Raw genomic sequence first — 15315 nt, 5'->3', positions numbered from 1 at the left:
AACATCCACAGGTGTTTTCAATACCTGATCGAAAACACTTGAATGCACCTCTGTTCTTCAGGCCTCCTTTCCACAGACCGCTGATAGGCAGTGAAATGCCTCTCAAACTCTCTCAACTACTCACTGCTGCCTGGTAACTGCTTGTTGCTGCATGATAACTGCTCACTGCTGCATGATAACTGCTCACTGCTGCGTGATAACTGCTCACTGCTGCGTGATAACTGCTCACTGCTGCGTGATAACTGCTCACTGCTGCGTGATAACTGCTCACTGCTGCGTGATAACTGCTCACTGCTGCGTGATAACTGCTCACTGCTGCGTGATAACTGCTCACTGCTGCGTGATAACTGCTCACTGCTGCGTGATAACTGCTCACTGCTGCGTGATAACTGCTCACTGCTGCGTGATAACTGCTCACTGCTGCGTGATAACTGCTCACTGCTGCATGATAACTGCTCACTGCTGCATGATAACTGCTCACTGCTGCATGATAACTGCTCACTGCTGCATGATAACTGCTCACTGCTGCATGATAACTGCTCACTGCTGCATGATAACTGCTCACTGCTGCATGATAACTGCTCACTGCTGCATGATAACTGCTCACTGCTGCATGATAACTGCTCACTGCTGCATGATAACTGCTCACTGCTGCATGATAACTGCTCACTGCTGCCTGGTAACTGCTTGTTGCTGCATGATAGCTGCTCACTGCTGCATGATAACTGCTCACTGCTGCATGATAACTGCTCACTGCTGCATGATAACTGCTCACTGCTGCATGATAACTGCTCACTGCTGCATGATAACTGCTCACTGCTGCATGATAACTGCTCACTGCTGCATGATAACTGCTCACTGCTGCATGATAACTGCTGCGTGATAACTGCTCACTGCTGCATGATAACTGCTCACTGCTGCGTGATAACTGCTCACTGCTGCGTGATAACTGCTCACTGCTGCGTGATAACTGCTCACTGCTGCGTGATAACTGCTCACTGCTGCGTGATAACTGCTCACTGCTGCGTGATAACTGCTCACTGCTGCGTGATAACTGCTCACTGCTGCTGCATGATAACTGCTCACTGCTGCTGCATGATAACTGCTCACTGCTGCGTGATAACTGCTCACTGCTGCTGCATGATAACTGCTCACTGCTGCGTGATAACTGCTCACTGCTTGTTGCTGCATGATAACTGCTCACTGCTGCCTGGTAACTGCTTGTTGCTGCATGATAGCTGCTCACTGCTGCCTGGTACCTGCTCACTGCTGCCTGGTAACTGCTCACTGCTGCATGATAACTGCTCACTGCTGCATGATAACTGCTCACTGCTGCATGATAACTGCTCACTGCTGCATGATAACTGCTCACTGCTGCATGATAACTGCTCACTGCTGCATGATAACTGCTCACTGCTGCATGATAACTGCTCACTGCTGCATGATAACTGCTCACTGCTGCGTGATAACTGCTCACTGCTGCCTGGTAACTGCTCACTGCTGCCTGGTAACTGCTTGTTGCTGCGTGATAACTGCTCACTGCTGCCTGGTAACTGCTTGTTGCTGCATGATAACTGCTCGTTGCTGCGTGATAACTGCTCACTGCTGCATGATAACTGCTTGTTGCTGCGTGATAACTGCTCACTGCTGCCTGGTAACTGCTTGTTGCTGCATGATAACTGCTCACTGCTGCCTGGAAACTGCTTGCTGAGCACACAGCTCAACAGTTCGTGGAAAGGAGGCCTAAGAGTGGTAGTCTTAAGGGGTTGAATAATTGTGTCAATGATGACAATCACCAATAACATTTAATACTGTATTACAAAAACAATTGATGTCATTTTAGTTGCATTTGGTTCTTTAAAACATCCTTGTAAGACTTCATTCTGAACACAATTACAAATGTGCACTAAATTCCCTAAAACCCTTTACAGCATTGGGTGTTGAATAATTTTGAAAACAACTGTAGATATCATATACTGTGGCGCTGTACAATAGGAGTACACACAGCTGTGGTCTTCCTGCAGTTACACACGTTGCAGACATTAGTAATGAGATATACTGTATATCTCCACCATATACTGTGGCGCTGTACAATAGGAGTACACACAGCTGTGCTCTTCCTGCAGTTACACACGTTGCAGACATTAGTAATGAGATATACTGTATATCTCCACCATATACTGGGGCGCTGTACAATAGGAGTACACACAGCTGTGGTCTTCCTGCAGTTACACACGTTGCAGACATTAGTAATGAGATATACTGTATATCTCCACCATATACTGGGGCGCTGTACAATAGGAGTACACACAGCTGTGGTCTTCCTGCAGTTACACACGTTGCAGACATTAGTAATGAGATATACTGTATATCTCCACCATATACTGTGGCGCTGTACAATAGGAGTACACACAGCTGTGGTCTTCCTGCGGTTACACACGTTGCAGACATTAGTAATGAGATATACTGTATATCTCCACCATATACTGTGGCGCTGTACAATAGGAGTACACACAGCTGTGCTCTTCCTGCAGTTACACACGTTGCAGACATTAGTAATGAGATATACTGTATATCTCCACCATATACTGGGGCGCTGTACAATGGAGTACACACAGCTCCAGCCAGACCTGCCATGTACAATAATAGACACTTGTGACGTTTACCTCCTTGTTGGGTTTGAATGGAGCCTTCAGGACTTGGTGCTGCTGTTCCAGCCTCTCCAGGCTCTGCGGCCTCAGCGGGGACCCCTCCATGGACTGGCAGAATATGTCATTTATGGGGGAGGTCTTAAACCTGCGAGAAACAAGCGGGAGAAGCGGGAATAAAGAGGAGAACGTCTGCAACAACAGATATCTCTCTAGAAAACTCACCGTCCCCTAAAAGGATATAAAATATAAAACATGTCTTTGAATTTGAGCCCGAAGTGCCAAAAAGTATCATTTAACACAAACCTGTGAGGGAGAAAAACAAAAGTAAATATTAGATACTTACCCAAGTTGTGGGAGGCCCCCGGATGGTGCAGATCTTCCCAGGCCGACCGCTGCTGCCCGGGGCATCTTCTCATCATGTTCACGCTCTAGTCCAACAATGGGCTTCTGTAAATTGGGGGTGCCCTAACAAGCAGCGTACACGCCCAACAGAATAACTCATGCATGGAGGAAAGAAGCCTCCATTGTACAGAACACGTGCAGAGCTCCTCGTACCCTGCAGGGGGCGCCTGCTCCAGTATGTGCAGTGCTCCTCGTACCCTGCAGGGGGCGCCTGCTCCAGTATGTGCAGTGCTCCTCGTACCCTGCAGGGGGCGCCTGCTCTAGTATGTGCAGAGCTCCTGGTACCCTGCAGGGGGCGCCTGCTCCAGTATGTGCAGAGCTCCTCGTATCCTGCAGGGGGCGCCTGCTCCAGTATGTGCAGAGCTCCTCGTATCCTGCAGGGGGCGCCTGCTCCAGTATGTGCAGAGCTCCTGGTAACCTGCAGGGGGCGCCTGCTCCAGTATGTGCAGAGCTCCTTGTATCCTGCAGGGGGCGCCTGCTCCAGTATGTGCAGAGCTCCTCGTACCCTGCAGGGGGCGCCTGCTCCAGTATGTGCAGAGCTCCTCGTACCCTGCAGGGGGCGCCTGCTCCAGTATGTGCAAAGCTCCTCGTACCCTGCAGGGGGCGCCTGCTCCAGTATGTGCAGAGCTCCTCGTATCCTGCAGGGGGCGCCTGCTCCAGTATGTGCAGAGCTCCTCGTATCCTGCAGGGGGCGCCTGCTCCAGTATGTGCAGAGCTCCTCGTACCCTGCAGGGGGCGCCTGCTCCAGTATGTGCAAAGCCACCAAACACTAACGTGGCACCAGGAGGAGCAGACAAATCCCAATACTCAGGCAAGTATCTATTATACTGGCCATGTGCAGAGCTCCTCGTATCCTGCAGGGGGCGCCTCCTCCAGTATGTGCAGAGCTCCTCGTACCCTGCAGGGGGCGCCTGCTCCAGTATGTGCAGAGCTCCTCGTACCCTGCAGGGGGCGCCTGCTCCAGTATGTGCAGAGCTCCTCGTACCCTGCAGGGGGCGCCTGCTCCAGTATGTGCAGAGCTCCTGGTACCCTGCAGGGGGCGCCTGCTCCAGTATGTGCAGAGCTCCTCGTATCCTGCAGGGGGCGCCTGCTCCAGTATGTGCAGAGCTCCTCGTATCCTGCAGGGGGCGCCTGCTCCAGTATGTGCAGAGCTCCTGGAACCCTGCAGGGGGCGCCTGCTCCAGTATGTGCAGAGCTCCTTGTATCCTGCAGGGGGCGCCTGCTCCAGTATGTGCAGAGCTCCTCGTACCCTGCAGGGGGCGCCTGCTCCAGTATGTGCAGAGCTCCTCGTACCCTGCAGGGGGCGCCTGCTCCAGTATGTGCAGAGCTCCTGGTACCCTGCAGGGGGCGCCTGCTCCAGTATGTGCAGAGCTCCTCGTATCCTGCAGGGGGCGCCTGCTCCAGTATGTGCAGTGCTCCTCGTACCCTGCAGGGGGCGCCTGCTCCAGTATGTGCAGAGCTCCTTGTATCCTGCAGGGGGCGCCTGCTCCAGTATGTGCAGAGCTCCTGGTACCCTGCAGGGGGCGCCTGCTCCAGTATGTGCAGAGCTCCTCGTACCCTGCAGGGGGCGCCTGCTCCAGTATGTGCAGAGCTCCTCGTATCCTGCAGGGGGCGCCTGCTCCAGTATGTGCAGAGCTCCTGGTACCCTGCAGGGGGCGCCTGCTCCAGTATGTGCAGTGCTCCTCGTATCCTGCAGGGGGCGCCTGCTCCAGTATGTGCAGAGCTCCTGGTACCCTGCAGGGGGCGCCTGCTCCAGTATGTGCAGAGCTCCTCGTATCCTGCAGGGGGCGCCTGCTCCAGTATGTGCAGAGCTCCTGGTACCCTGCAGGGGGCGCCTGCTCCAGTATGTGCAGAGCTCCTCGTATCCTGCAGGGGGCGCCTGCTCCAGTATGTGCAGTGCTCCTCGTACCCTGCAGGGGGCGCCTGCTCCAGTATGTGCAGAGCTCCTTGTATCCTGCAGGGGGCGCCTGCTCCAGTATGTGCAGAGCTCCTGGTACCCTGCAGGGGGCGCCTGCTCCAGTATGTGCAGAGCTCCTCGTACCCTGCAGGGGGCGCCTGCTCCAGTATGTGCAGAGCTCCTCGTACCCTGCAGGGGGCGCCTGCTCCAGTATGTGCAGAGCTCCTCGTATCCTGCAGGGGGCGCCTGCTCCAGTATGTGCAGAGCTCCTGGTACCCTGCAGGGGGCGCCTGCTCCAGTATGTGCAGTGCTCCTCGTACCCTGCAGGGGGCGCCTGCTCCAGTATGTGCAGAGCTCCTCGTATCCTGCAGGGGGCGCCTGCTCCAGTATGTGCAGAGCTCCTCGTATCCTGCAGGGGGCGCCTGCTCCAGTATGTGCAGAGCTCCTGGTACCCTGCAGGGGGCGCCTGCTCCAGTATGTGCAGAGCTCCTGGTACCCTGCAGGGGGCGCCTGCTCCAGTATGTGCAGAGCTCCTGGTACCCTGCAGGGGGCGCCTGCTCCAGTATGTGCAGAGCTCCTCGTATCCTGCAGGGGGCGCCTGCTCCAGTATGTGCAGAGCTCCTCGTACCCTGCAGGGGGCGCCTGCTCCAGTATGTGCAGAGCTCCTCGTATCCTGCAGGGGGCGCCTGCTCCAGTATGTGCAGAGCTCCTGGTACCCTGCAGGGGGCGCCTGCTCCAGTATGTGCAGAGCTCCTTGTATCCTGCAGGGGGCGCCTGCTCCAGTATGTGCAGAGCTCCTGGTACCCTGCAGGGGGCGCCTGCTCCAGTATGTGCAGAGCTCCTGGTACCCTGCAGGGGGCGCCTGCTCCAGTATGTGCAGAGCTCCTCGTATCCTGCAGGGGGCGCCTGCTCCAGTATGTGCAGAGCTCCTCGTACCCTGCAGGGGGCGCCTGCTCCAGTATGTGCAGAGCTCCTCGTATCCTGCAGGGGGCGCCTGCTCCAGTATGTGCAGAGCTCCTCGTATCCTGCAGGGGGCGCCTGCTCCAGTATGTGCAGAGCTCCTCGTACCCTGCAGGGGGCGCCTGCTCCAGTATGTGCAGAGCTCCTCGTACCCTGCAGGGGGCGCCTGCTCCAGTATGTGCAGAGCAACCAAACACTGCAGTGGCACCAGGAGGAGCAGAGAAATCCCAATTATTTTGTTTTTCAGGGACATTTTAAAGGGAACTTGTAGTGACAGGGAAATATGGAGGCTGCCATGTTTCTTTCTTTTTAATCAATACCGGTTGCCTGGCTGTCCAGCTGATCTATTTGGCTGCAGTGGTGTCTGAATCCCACACCTGACACAAGCATGCAGCTAATCCAGTCACACTTCAATCAGAGCACCTGATCTGCTGCATGCTTGTTCAGGGGCCATGGCTAAATGTTCTTGAGGCAGGGGATCAGCAGGACAGCCAGGCAATGTGCATTGTTTAAAGGAAATAAATATGTCAGCCTCCGTAGCCCTCTCAGTACAGGTTCCCTTTACATTCAGCAACATTGGATTTAGTTGTGAAGATTGCTCTGCAGTGCACAGCTGAAGAGGAGTAAAACACATACCGGTAATTACCACTGATAGATGAGCATTTGTGTGCAGCCAGTGTTGTGCTTCAGTCATCTGCTACACTGCGTGCTTTCCAGGCCTGCTGACTGGATAATAAATCATTATGCTGCACATTTACTGCCCACTCAGCTGACAGGTTAGGGCCATGTTCCCTGTGACAGCTGCACGTTGTGCTCGCATTGTGTTGGGTACAGTGAAGCATATAGTCAGTGAAAAGTATGCTTCACTGTTACTCTTTGTGCATGCAGTGTGTTATCATACCGCAACAGTTATACCGCAACACACTCGCACACTGTGACGGAGCATAGATGGACAACTGAGCGGGCGGCAGCTGCCTGGCCGACATGATGTGTGGCACTATTACTTCCCCCTCCCCCACACATTACACATGATCTGGACACAGGTCAGCTCCTCCCCCACACACCACACATGATCTGGACACAGGTCGGCTCCTCCCACACACACCACACGATCTGGACACAGGTCGGCTCCTCCCCCACACACCACACATGATCTGGACACAGGTCGGCTCCTCCCCCACACACCACACATGATCTGGACACAGGATGGCTCCTCCCCCCACACACAGCACACATGATCTGGACACAGCATGGCTCCTCCCCCGCACACGATCTAGACACAGGTCAGCTCCTCCCCCACACACCGCACATGATCTGGACACAGGTCAGCTCCTCCCACACACACCACACATGATCTGGACACAGGTCGGCTCCTCCCCCACACACCGCACATGATCTGGACACAGGTCGGCTCCTCCCACACACACCGCACATGATCTGGACACAGGTCGGCTCCTCCCACACACACCACACATGATCTGGACACAGGTCGGCTCCTCCCACACACACCACACATGATCTGGACACAGGTCGGCTCCTCCCCCACACACCACATGATCTGGACACAGGATGGCTCCTCCCCCCACACACAGCACACATGATCTGGACACAGGTCGGCTCCTCCCCCACACACCACACATGATCTGGACACAGGATGGCTCCTCCCCCCACACACAGCACACATGATCTGGACACAGCATGGCTCCTCCCCCGCACATGATCTGGACAAAGATCGGCTCCTCCCACACACACCACACATGATCTGGACACAGGTCGGTGCCTCCCCCACACACCACACATGATCTGGACACAGGTCGGCTCCTCCCACACACTACACATGATCTGGACACAGGATGGCTCCTCCCACACACACATGATCTGGACACAGGTCGGCTCCTCCCCCACACATGATCTGGACACAGGATGGCTCCTCCCACACACACCACATGATCTGGATACAGGTCGGCTCCTCCCCCACACACTACACATGATCTGGACACAGGATGGCTCCTCCCCCACACACTGCACATGATCTAGACACAGGTCGGCTCCTCCCACACACACCACACATGATCTGGACACAGGTCGGCTCCTCCCCCACACACACCACATGATCTGGACACAGGATGGCTCCTCCCCCACACATGATCTGGACACAGGTCGGCTCCTCCCCCACACATGATCTGGACACAGGTCGGCTCCTCCCCCCACACACGATCTGGACACAGGTCGGCTCCTCCCCCACACACCGCACATGATCTGGACACAGGTCGGCTCCTCCCACACACACCACACATGATCTGGACACAGGTCAGCTCCTCCCCACACACCACACATGATCTGGACACAGGATGGCTCCTCCCCCGCACATGATCTGGACACAGGTCGGCTCCTCCCCCACACCGCACACATGATCTGGACACAGGATGGCTCCTCCCCCACACATGATCTGGACACAGGTCGGCTCCCCCCCCGCACATGATCTGGACACAGGATGGCTCCTCCCCCACATGATCTGGACACAAGTCGGCTCCTCCCACACAAACCGCACATGATCTGGACACAGGATGGCTCCTCCCCCACACACCACACATGATCTGGACACAGGATGGCTCCTCCCCACACATGATCTGGACACAGGTCGGCTCCTCCCCCACACACCACATGATCTGGACACAGGTCGGCTCCTTCCCCCCCACACAGCACACATGATCTGGACACAGGATGGCTCCTCCCCCGCACATGATCTGGATACAGGTCGGCTCCTCCCCCACACACCGCACATGATCTGGACACAGGATGGCTCCTCCCCCACACATGATCTGGACACAGGATGGCTCCTCCCCCCCACACACAGCACACATGATCTGGACACAGGATGGCTCCGCCCCCACACACCGCACATGATCTGGACACAGGATGGCTCCTCCCCCACATGATCTGGATACAAGTCGGCTCCTCCCACACACACCGCACATGATCTGGACACAGGTCGGCTCCTCCCACACACACCGCACATGATCTGGACACAGGTAAGCTCCCCCAGAGAGGCCGGACTCACCGGTACTTCGGATGACTGCACAGCAGCGGCGTCAAGATAATAACTTCATATTCACAACTAATGACTTCAGCCACAGACAAGATCTCGTGCTTGGCATCAGGGTGACAGATGTACATGACTGTGCTGCCCCGGGGCAAGTTCTGCTTCAGGCTGCAGGGGGTGCCGTCTCCCATCTCCACCGGATAGTACGGAGTCATCTGCCCTTCAATGTTCTTACTGGGGATCTGCAGGTAGAAATGTATCTGTCATCTCACGTTTATCAGAATAAGAGAGTACATAGTCATGTCACTGACTGTCCTCAGAGGAGCTCACACTGTAATATTACCATAGTCATAGCCTAATGTCCTACCATATTGTTATTGTGTATTATATAGCACTGACATCTCCTGCAGCACATTACAGAGTACACAGTCATGTCACTGACTGTCCTCAGAGGAGCTCACACTCTAATCCTACCATAGTCATAGTCTAATGTCCTACCATATTATTATTATTATGTATTTATATAGCACTGACATCATCTGAAGCACATTACAGAGTACATAGTCATGTCACTGACTGTCCTCAGAGGGGCTCACACTCTAATCCTACCATAGTCATAGTGTAATGTAATGTCCTACCATATTATTATTATGTATTTATATAGCACTGACATCTCCTGCAGCACATTACAGAGTACATAGTCATGTCACTGACTGTCCTCAGAGGAGCTCACAATCTAATCCTACCATAGTCATAGTCTAATGTCCTACCATATTATTATTATGTATTTATATAGCACTGACATCTCCTGCAGCACATTACAGAGTACATAGTCATGTCACTGACTGTCCTCAGAGGAGCTCACACTCTAATCCTACCATAGTCATAGTGTAATGTCCTACCATATTATTATTATTATGTATTTATATAGCACTGACATCTCCTGCAGCACATTACAGAGTACATAGCCATGTCACTGACTATCCTCAGAGGAGCTCACAATCTCATCCTACCATAGTCATAGTCTAATGTCCTACCATATTATTATTATGTATTTATATAGCACTGACATCTCCTGCAGCACTGTACAGAGTACATAGTCATGTCACTGACTGTCCTCAGAGGAGCTCACACTCTAATCCTACCATAGTCATAGTCTAATGTCCTATCATATTATTATTATGTATTTATATAGCACTGACATCTCCTGCAGCACATTACAGAGTACATAGCCATGTCACTGACTGTCCTCAGAGGAGCTCACACTCTAATCCTACCATAGTCATAGCCTAATATCCTACCATATTATTATTATGTATTTCTATAGCACTGACATCTCCTGCAGCACATTACAGAGTACATAGCCATGTCACTGACTGTCCTCAGAGGAGCTCACACTCTAATCCTCCCATAGTTATAGTCTAATGTCCTACCATATTATTATTATGTATTTCTATAGCACTGACATCTCCTGCAGCACATTACAGAGTACATAGTCATGTCACTGACTGTCCTCAGAGGGGCTCACACTCTAATCCTACCATAGTCATAGTGTAATGTCCTACCATATTATTATTATGTATTTATATAGCACTGACATCTCCTGCAGCACATTACAGAGTACCTAGTCATGTCACTGACTGTCCTCAGAGGAGCTCACAATCTAATCCTACCATAGTCATAGTCTAATGTCCTACCATATTATTATTATGTATTTATATAGCACTGACATCTCCTGCAGCACATTACAGAGTACATAGTCATGTCACTGACTGTCCTCAGAGGAGCTCACACTCTAATCCTACCATAGTCATAGTGTAATGTCCTACCATATTATTATTATTATTATGTATTTATATAGCACTGACATCTCCTGCAGCACATTACAGAGTACATAGCCATGTCACTGACTATCCTCAGAGGAGCTCACAATCTCATCCTACCATAGTCATAGTCTAATGTCCTACCATATTATTATTATGTATTTATATAGCACTGACATCTCCTGCAGCACTGTACAGAGTACATAGTCATGTCACTGACTGTCCTCAGAGGAGCTCACACTCTAATCCTACCATAGTCATAGTGTAATGTCCTACCATATTATTATTATTATTATGTATTTATATAGCACTGACATCTCCTGCAGCACATTACAGAGTACATAGCCATGTCACTGACTGTCCTCAGAGGAGCTCACACTCTAATCCTACCATAGTCATAGCCTAATATCCTACCATATTATTATTATGTATTTCTATAGCACTGACATCTCCTGCAGCACATTACAGAGTACATAGCCATGTCACTGACTGTCCTCAGAGGAGCTCACACTCTAATCCTCCCATAGTTATAGTCTAATGTCCTACCATATTATTATTATGTATTTCTATAGCACTGACATCTCCTGCAGCACATTACAGAGTACATAGTCATGTCACTGACTGTCCTCAGAGGGGCTCACACTCTAATCCTACCATAGTCATAGTCTAATGTCCTACCATAATATTATTATGTAGTTATATAGCACTGACATCTTCTGCAGCACATTACAGAGTACATAGTCATGTCACTGACTGTCCTCAGAGGAGCTCACAATCTAATCCTACCATTGTCATAGTCTAATGTCCTACCATATTATTATTATGTATTTATATAGCACTGACATCTTCTGCAGCACTTTACTGAGTACATAGTCATGTCACTGACTATCCTCAGAGGAGCTCACAATCTCATCCTACCATAGTCATAGCCTAATGTCCTACCATATTATTATGTATTTATATAGCACTGACATCTTCAGCACATTACAGAGTACATAGTCATGTCACTGACTGTCCTCAGAGGGGCTCACAATCTAATCCTACCATAGTCATAGCCTAATGTCCTACCATATTATTATTATGTATTTATATAGCACTGACATCTTCTGCAGCACATTACAGAGTACATAGCCATGTCACTGACTATCCTCAGAGGAGCTCACAATCTCATCCTACCATAGTCATAGTGTAATGTCCTACCATATTATTATTATGTATTTATATAGCACTGACATGTTCTGCAGCACATTACAGAGTAAAGTACAGTGGGATGCAAAGTTTGGGCAACCTTGTTAATCGTCATGATTTTCCTGTATAAATCATTGTTTGTTACAGTAAAAAATGTCAGTTAAACATATCATATAGGAGACACACACAGTGATATTTGAGAAATGAAATGACGTTTATTGGATTTACAGAAAGTGCGCAATAATTGTTTAAATAAAGTTAGGCAGGTGCATAAATTTGGGCACTGTTGTCATTTTATTGATTCCACAACCTTTAGAACTAATTATTGGAACCCAAATTGGCTTGGTAAGCTCAGTGACCCCTGACCTACATACACAGGTCAATCCAATTATGAGAAAGAGTATTTAATGGGGTTAATTGTAAGTTTCCCTCCTCTTTTACTTTTCTCTGAAGAGTAGCAACATGGGGGTCTCAAAAACAACTCTCCAATGACCTGAAGACAAAGATTGTTCACCATCATGGTTTAGGGGAAGTGCCAACATATTCAGTGGCGCTGTACAAAGAGCATCAGGACGGAAGTCAGGCAACTGGCATGGTTTATACGGGAATAAAGATGGCGGCCTCCACTATCCTCTCACTTCAGGTTCCTTTAAAGGGGCACTATAGCAAAAAATTGTAAAATTTTAAATATGTGCAAACTTATACAAGAAGTACGTTTTTTTTCCAGAGTAAAATGTGCCATAAATGACTTTTCTCCTATGTTGCTGTCACTTACAGGAGGTAGTAGAAATCTGACAGAACCGATAGGTTTTGGACTAGTCCATCTCTATATGGGGGATTAATTTATTTTCAAAAGCACTTAGTGAATGGCAGTTGCTCTGTCACACTGCCAAAAAACTGTGTAGTGAGCAGGGAAGCTGGCCAGCATCATTGTTTAAATCCTTTTTAGGGAATAACTTTATAAAGAATAAAAGCCTTGCTGAGAATCCCCCCATGAAGAGATGGACTAGCCCAAAACCTGCCGCTTCTGTCAGATTTCTACTACCTACTGTAAGTGACAGCAACATAGGAGAAAAGTAATTTATGGCTCATTTTACTCTGGAAAAACATACTTCTTCTTTGTTTATGTTTGCACATATTTTACATTCTACAATTTTTCGCCATAGTGCCCCTTTAATAGACATAAAGATGAAGCAATGACGGCATTCCCACACCCGCAGTCACTAGTCTATATGGACAGATATTTACTTACATGTTTATTGCTTTCTGTCTTCTCTGCATCCCGCTTCTCTCCTGCAGGATAACAGATGGAGAATGAGGACAGCCATGAGGATTAGTGACACAGTACAAGAGAACCAGTTGTGTTATAACTAACAGCAATCCATTACTGTTCTACAAGAATACAGAGCTGATTATTTTCAGCAGAGCAGCTACAGACAGGTTCTGGGGGAACCCATCACAGCAGTCTGCAGTGTGGGAGGAAACTGGGGACTCCGAGCAAATCAGTCCGAGCACAGAACATAGACACTAAGGGCCCTTTTCCACCTGCAGTCGCTAGCGTTCACGCTGAACGCTAGCGATTGCTGAATCGCAAAACCGGCGATTCCCCGACGTTTTGCGGCCGCGATTTTGCTATGCACTGCATAGCAAAATCGCGGCAAATATCGCTCCGCCGCGCGTTCGCGTAAAAAACGAATCGCGGTAGTGGAAATGACCTACCGCGATTCCTATGTTAAAAAGCAAACCGTAGCGATTGTAAAATCGCTAGCGGTTTGCGACTTTGCGATTCAGCCAGCGCAAACACGCTGGTGGAAAAGGGCCCTAAGCAGACTGGAAGTAACCCAATAAGCAGCTCGTTAGCTGCAGCTTAAAATCAGAACAACCCACACTGGCAACAACTGGACTTGATTGGTCTAATTCCAATCTGCATACAAATGAAAGAAAACGGTGTAACAAGCTGGAGACGTTAACTCTTATGTAGCTTTCACACTAAGGCCTCTTTTCCACGGACTGTTGAGCTGTGTGCTCAGCAAGCAGTTACCAGGCAGCAGTGAGCCGTTGCCAGGCAGCAGCGAGCAGTCACCAGGCAGCAGCGAGCAGTCACCAGGCAGCAGCGAGCAGTCACCAGGCAGCAGCGAGCAGTCACCAGGAAGCAGCGAGCAGTCACCAGGCAGCAGCGAGCAGTCACCAGGCAGCAGCGAGCAGTCACCAGGCAGCAGCGAGCAGTCACCAGGCAGCAGCGAGCAGTCACCAGGCAGCAGCGAGCAGTCACCAGGCAGCAGCGAGCAGTCACCAGGCAGCAGCGAGCAGTCACCAGGCAGCAGCGAGCAGTCACCAGGCAGCAGCGAGCAGTCACCAGGCAGCAGCGAGCAGTCACCAGGCAGCAGCGGGCAGTTACCAGGCTGCAGCGGGCAGTCACCAGGCAGCAGAGAGCAGTCACCAGGCAGCAGAGAGCAGTCACCAGGCAGCAGAGAGCAGTCACCAGGCAGCAGCGAGCAGTCACCAGGCAGCTGCGAGCAGTCACCAGGCAGCAGCGAGCAGTCACCAGGCAGCAGCGAGCAGTCACCAGGCAGCAGCGAGCAGTCACCAGGCAGCAGCGAGCAGTCACCAGGCAGCAGCGAGCAGTCACCAGGCAGCAGCGAGCAGTCACCAGGCAGCAGCGAGCAGTCACCAGGCAGCAGCGAGCAGTCACCAGGCAGCAGCGATCAGTCACCAGGCAGCAGCGAGCAGTCACCAGGCAGCAGAGAGCAGTCACCAGGCAGCAGCGAGCAGTCACCAGGCAGCAGAGAGCAGTCACCAGGCAGCAGAGAGCAGTCACCAGGCTGCAGCGAGCAGTTACCAGGCAGCAGAGAGCAGTCACCAGGCAGCAGCGAGCAGTCACCAGGCAGCAGCGAGCAGTCACCAGGCAGCAGCGAGCAGTCACCAGGCAGCAGCGAGCAGTCACCAGGCAGCAGCGGGCAGTCACCAGGCAGCAGCGGGCAGTCACCAGGCAGCAGCGGGCAGTCACCAGGCAGCAGCGGGCAGTCACCAGGCAGCAGCGGGCAGTCACCAGGCAGCAGCGGGCAGTCACCAGGCAGCAGCGGGCAGTCACCAGGCAGCAGCGGGCAGTCACCAGGCAGCAGCGGGCAGTCACCAGGCAGCAGCGGGCAGTCACCAGGCAGCAGCGGGCAGTCACCAGGCAGCAGCGGGCAGTCACCAGGCAGCAGCGGGCAGTCACCAGGCAGCAGCGAGCAGTCACCAGGCAGCAGCGAGCAGTCACCAGGCAGCAGCGAGCAGTCACCAGCGAGCAGTTACCAGGCAGCAGTGAGCAGTTATCATGCAGCAGCGAGCAGTCACCAGGCAGCAGCGAGC

General features: G+C 51.6%; 1 protein-coding gene across 1 annotated transcript in view; it reads right to left on the bottom strand.

The window, feature by feature from the left end:
• The window catches only part of ERLEC1 (endoplasmic reticulum lectin 1), an 81383-nt gene that overhangs the window by 26741 nt on the left and 39327 nt on the right, over positions 1-15315 (bottom strand). The window contains exons 6-8 of the mRNA XM_068233123.1: positions 13217-13257; positions 8972-9195; positions 2667-2796 (exon numbers count right to left, since the gene is read on the bottom strand). Of these exons, the coding sequence (XP_068089224.1) occupies positions 2667-2796; positions 8972-9195; positions 13217-13257 (395 nt within the window). The remainder of the gene's footprint in view (positions 1-2666; positions 2797-8971; positions 9196-13216; positions 13258-15315) is intronic.

This window comes from Hyperolius riggenbachi, chromosome 4 (genome assembly GCF_040937935.1).
Source record: "Hyperolius riggenbachi isolate aHypRig1 chromosome 4, aHypRig1.pri, whole genome shotgun sequence".
NCBI lineage: Eukaryota > Metazoa > Chordata > Amphibia > Anura > Hyperoliidae > Hyperolius > Hyperolius riggenbachi.
Note: the sequence above shows the minus strand (reverse complement) of the source record. Positions and strands in the feature narration are given on the sequence as shown.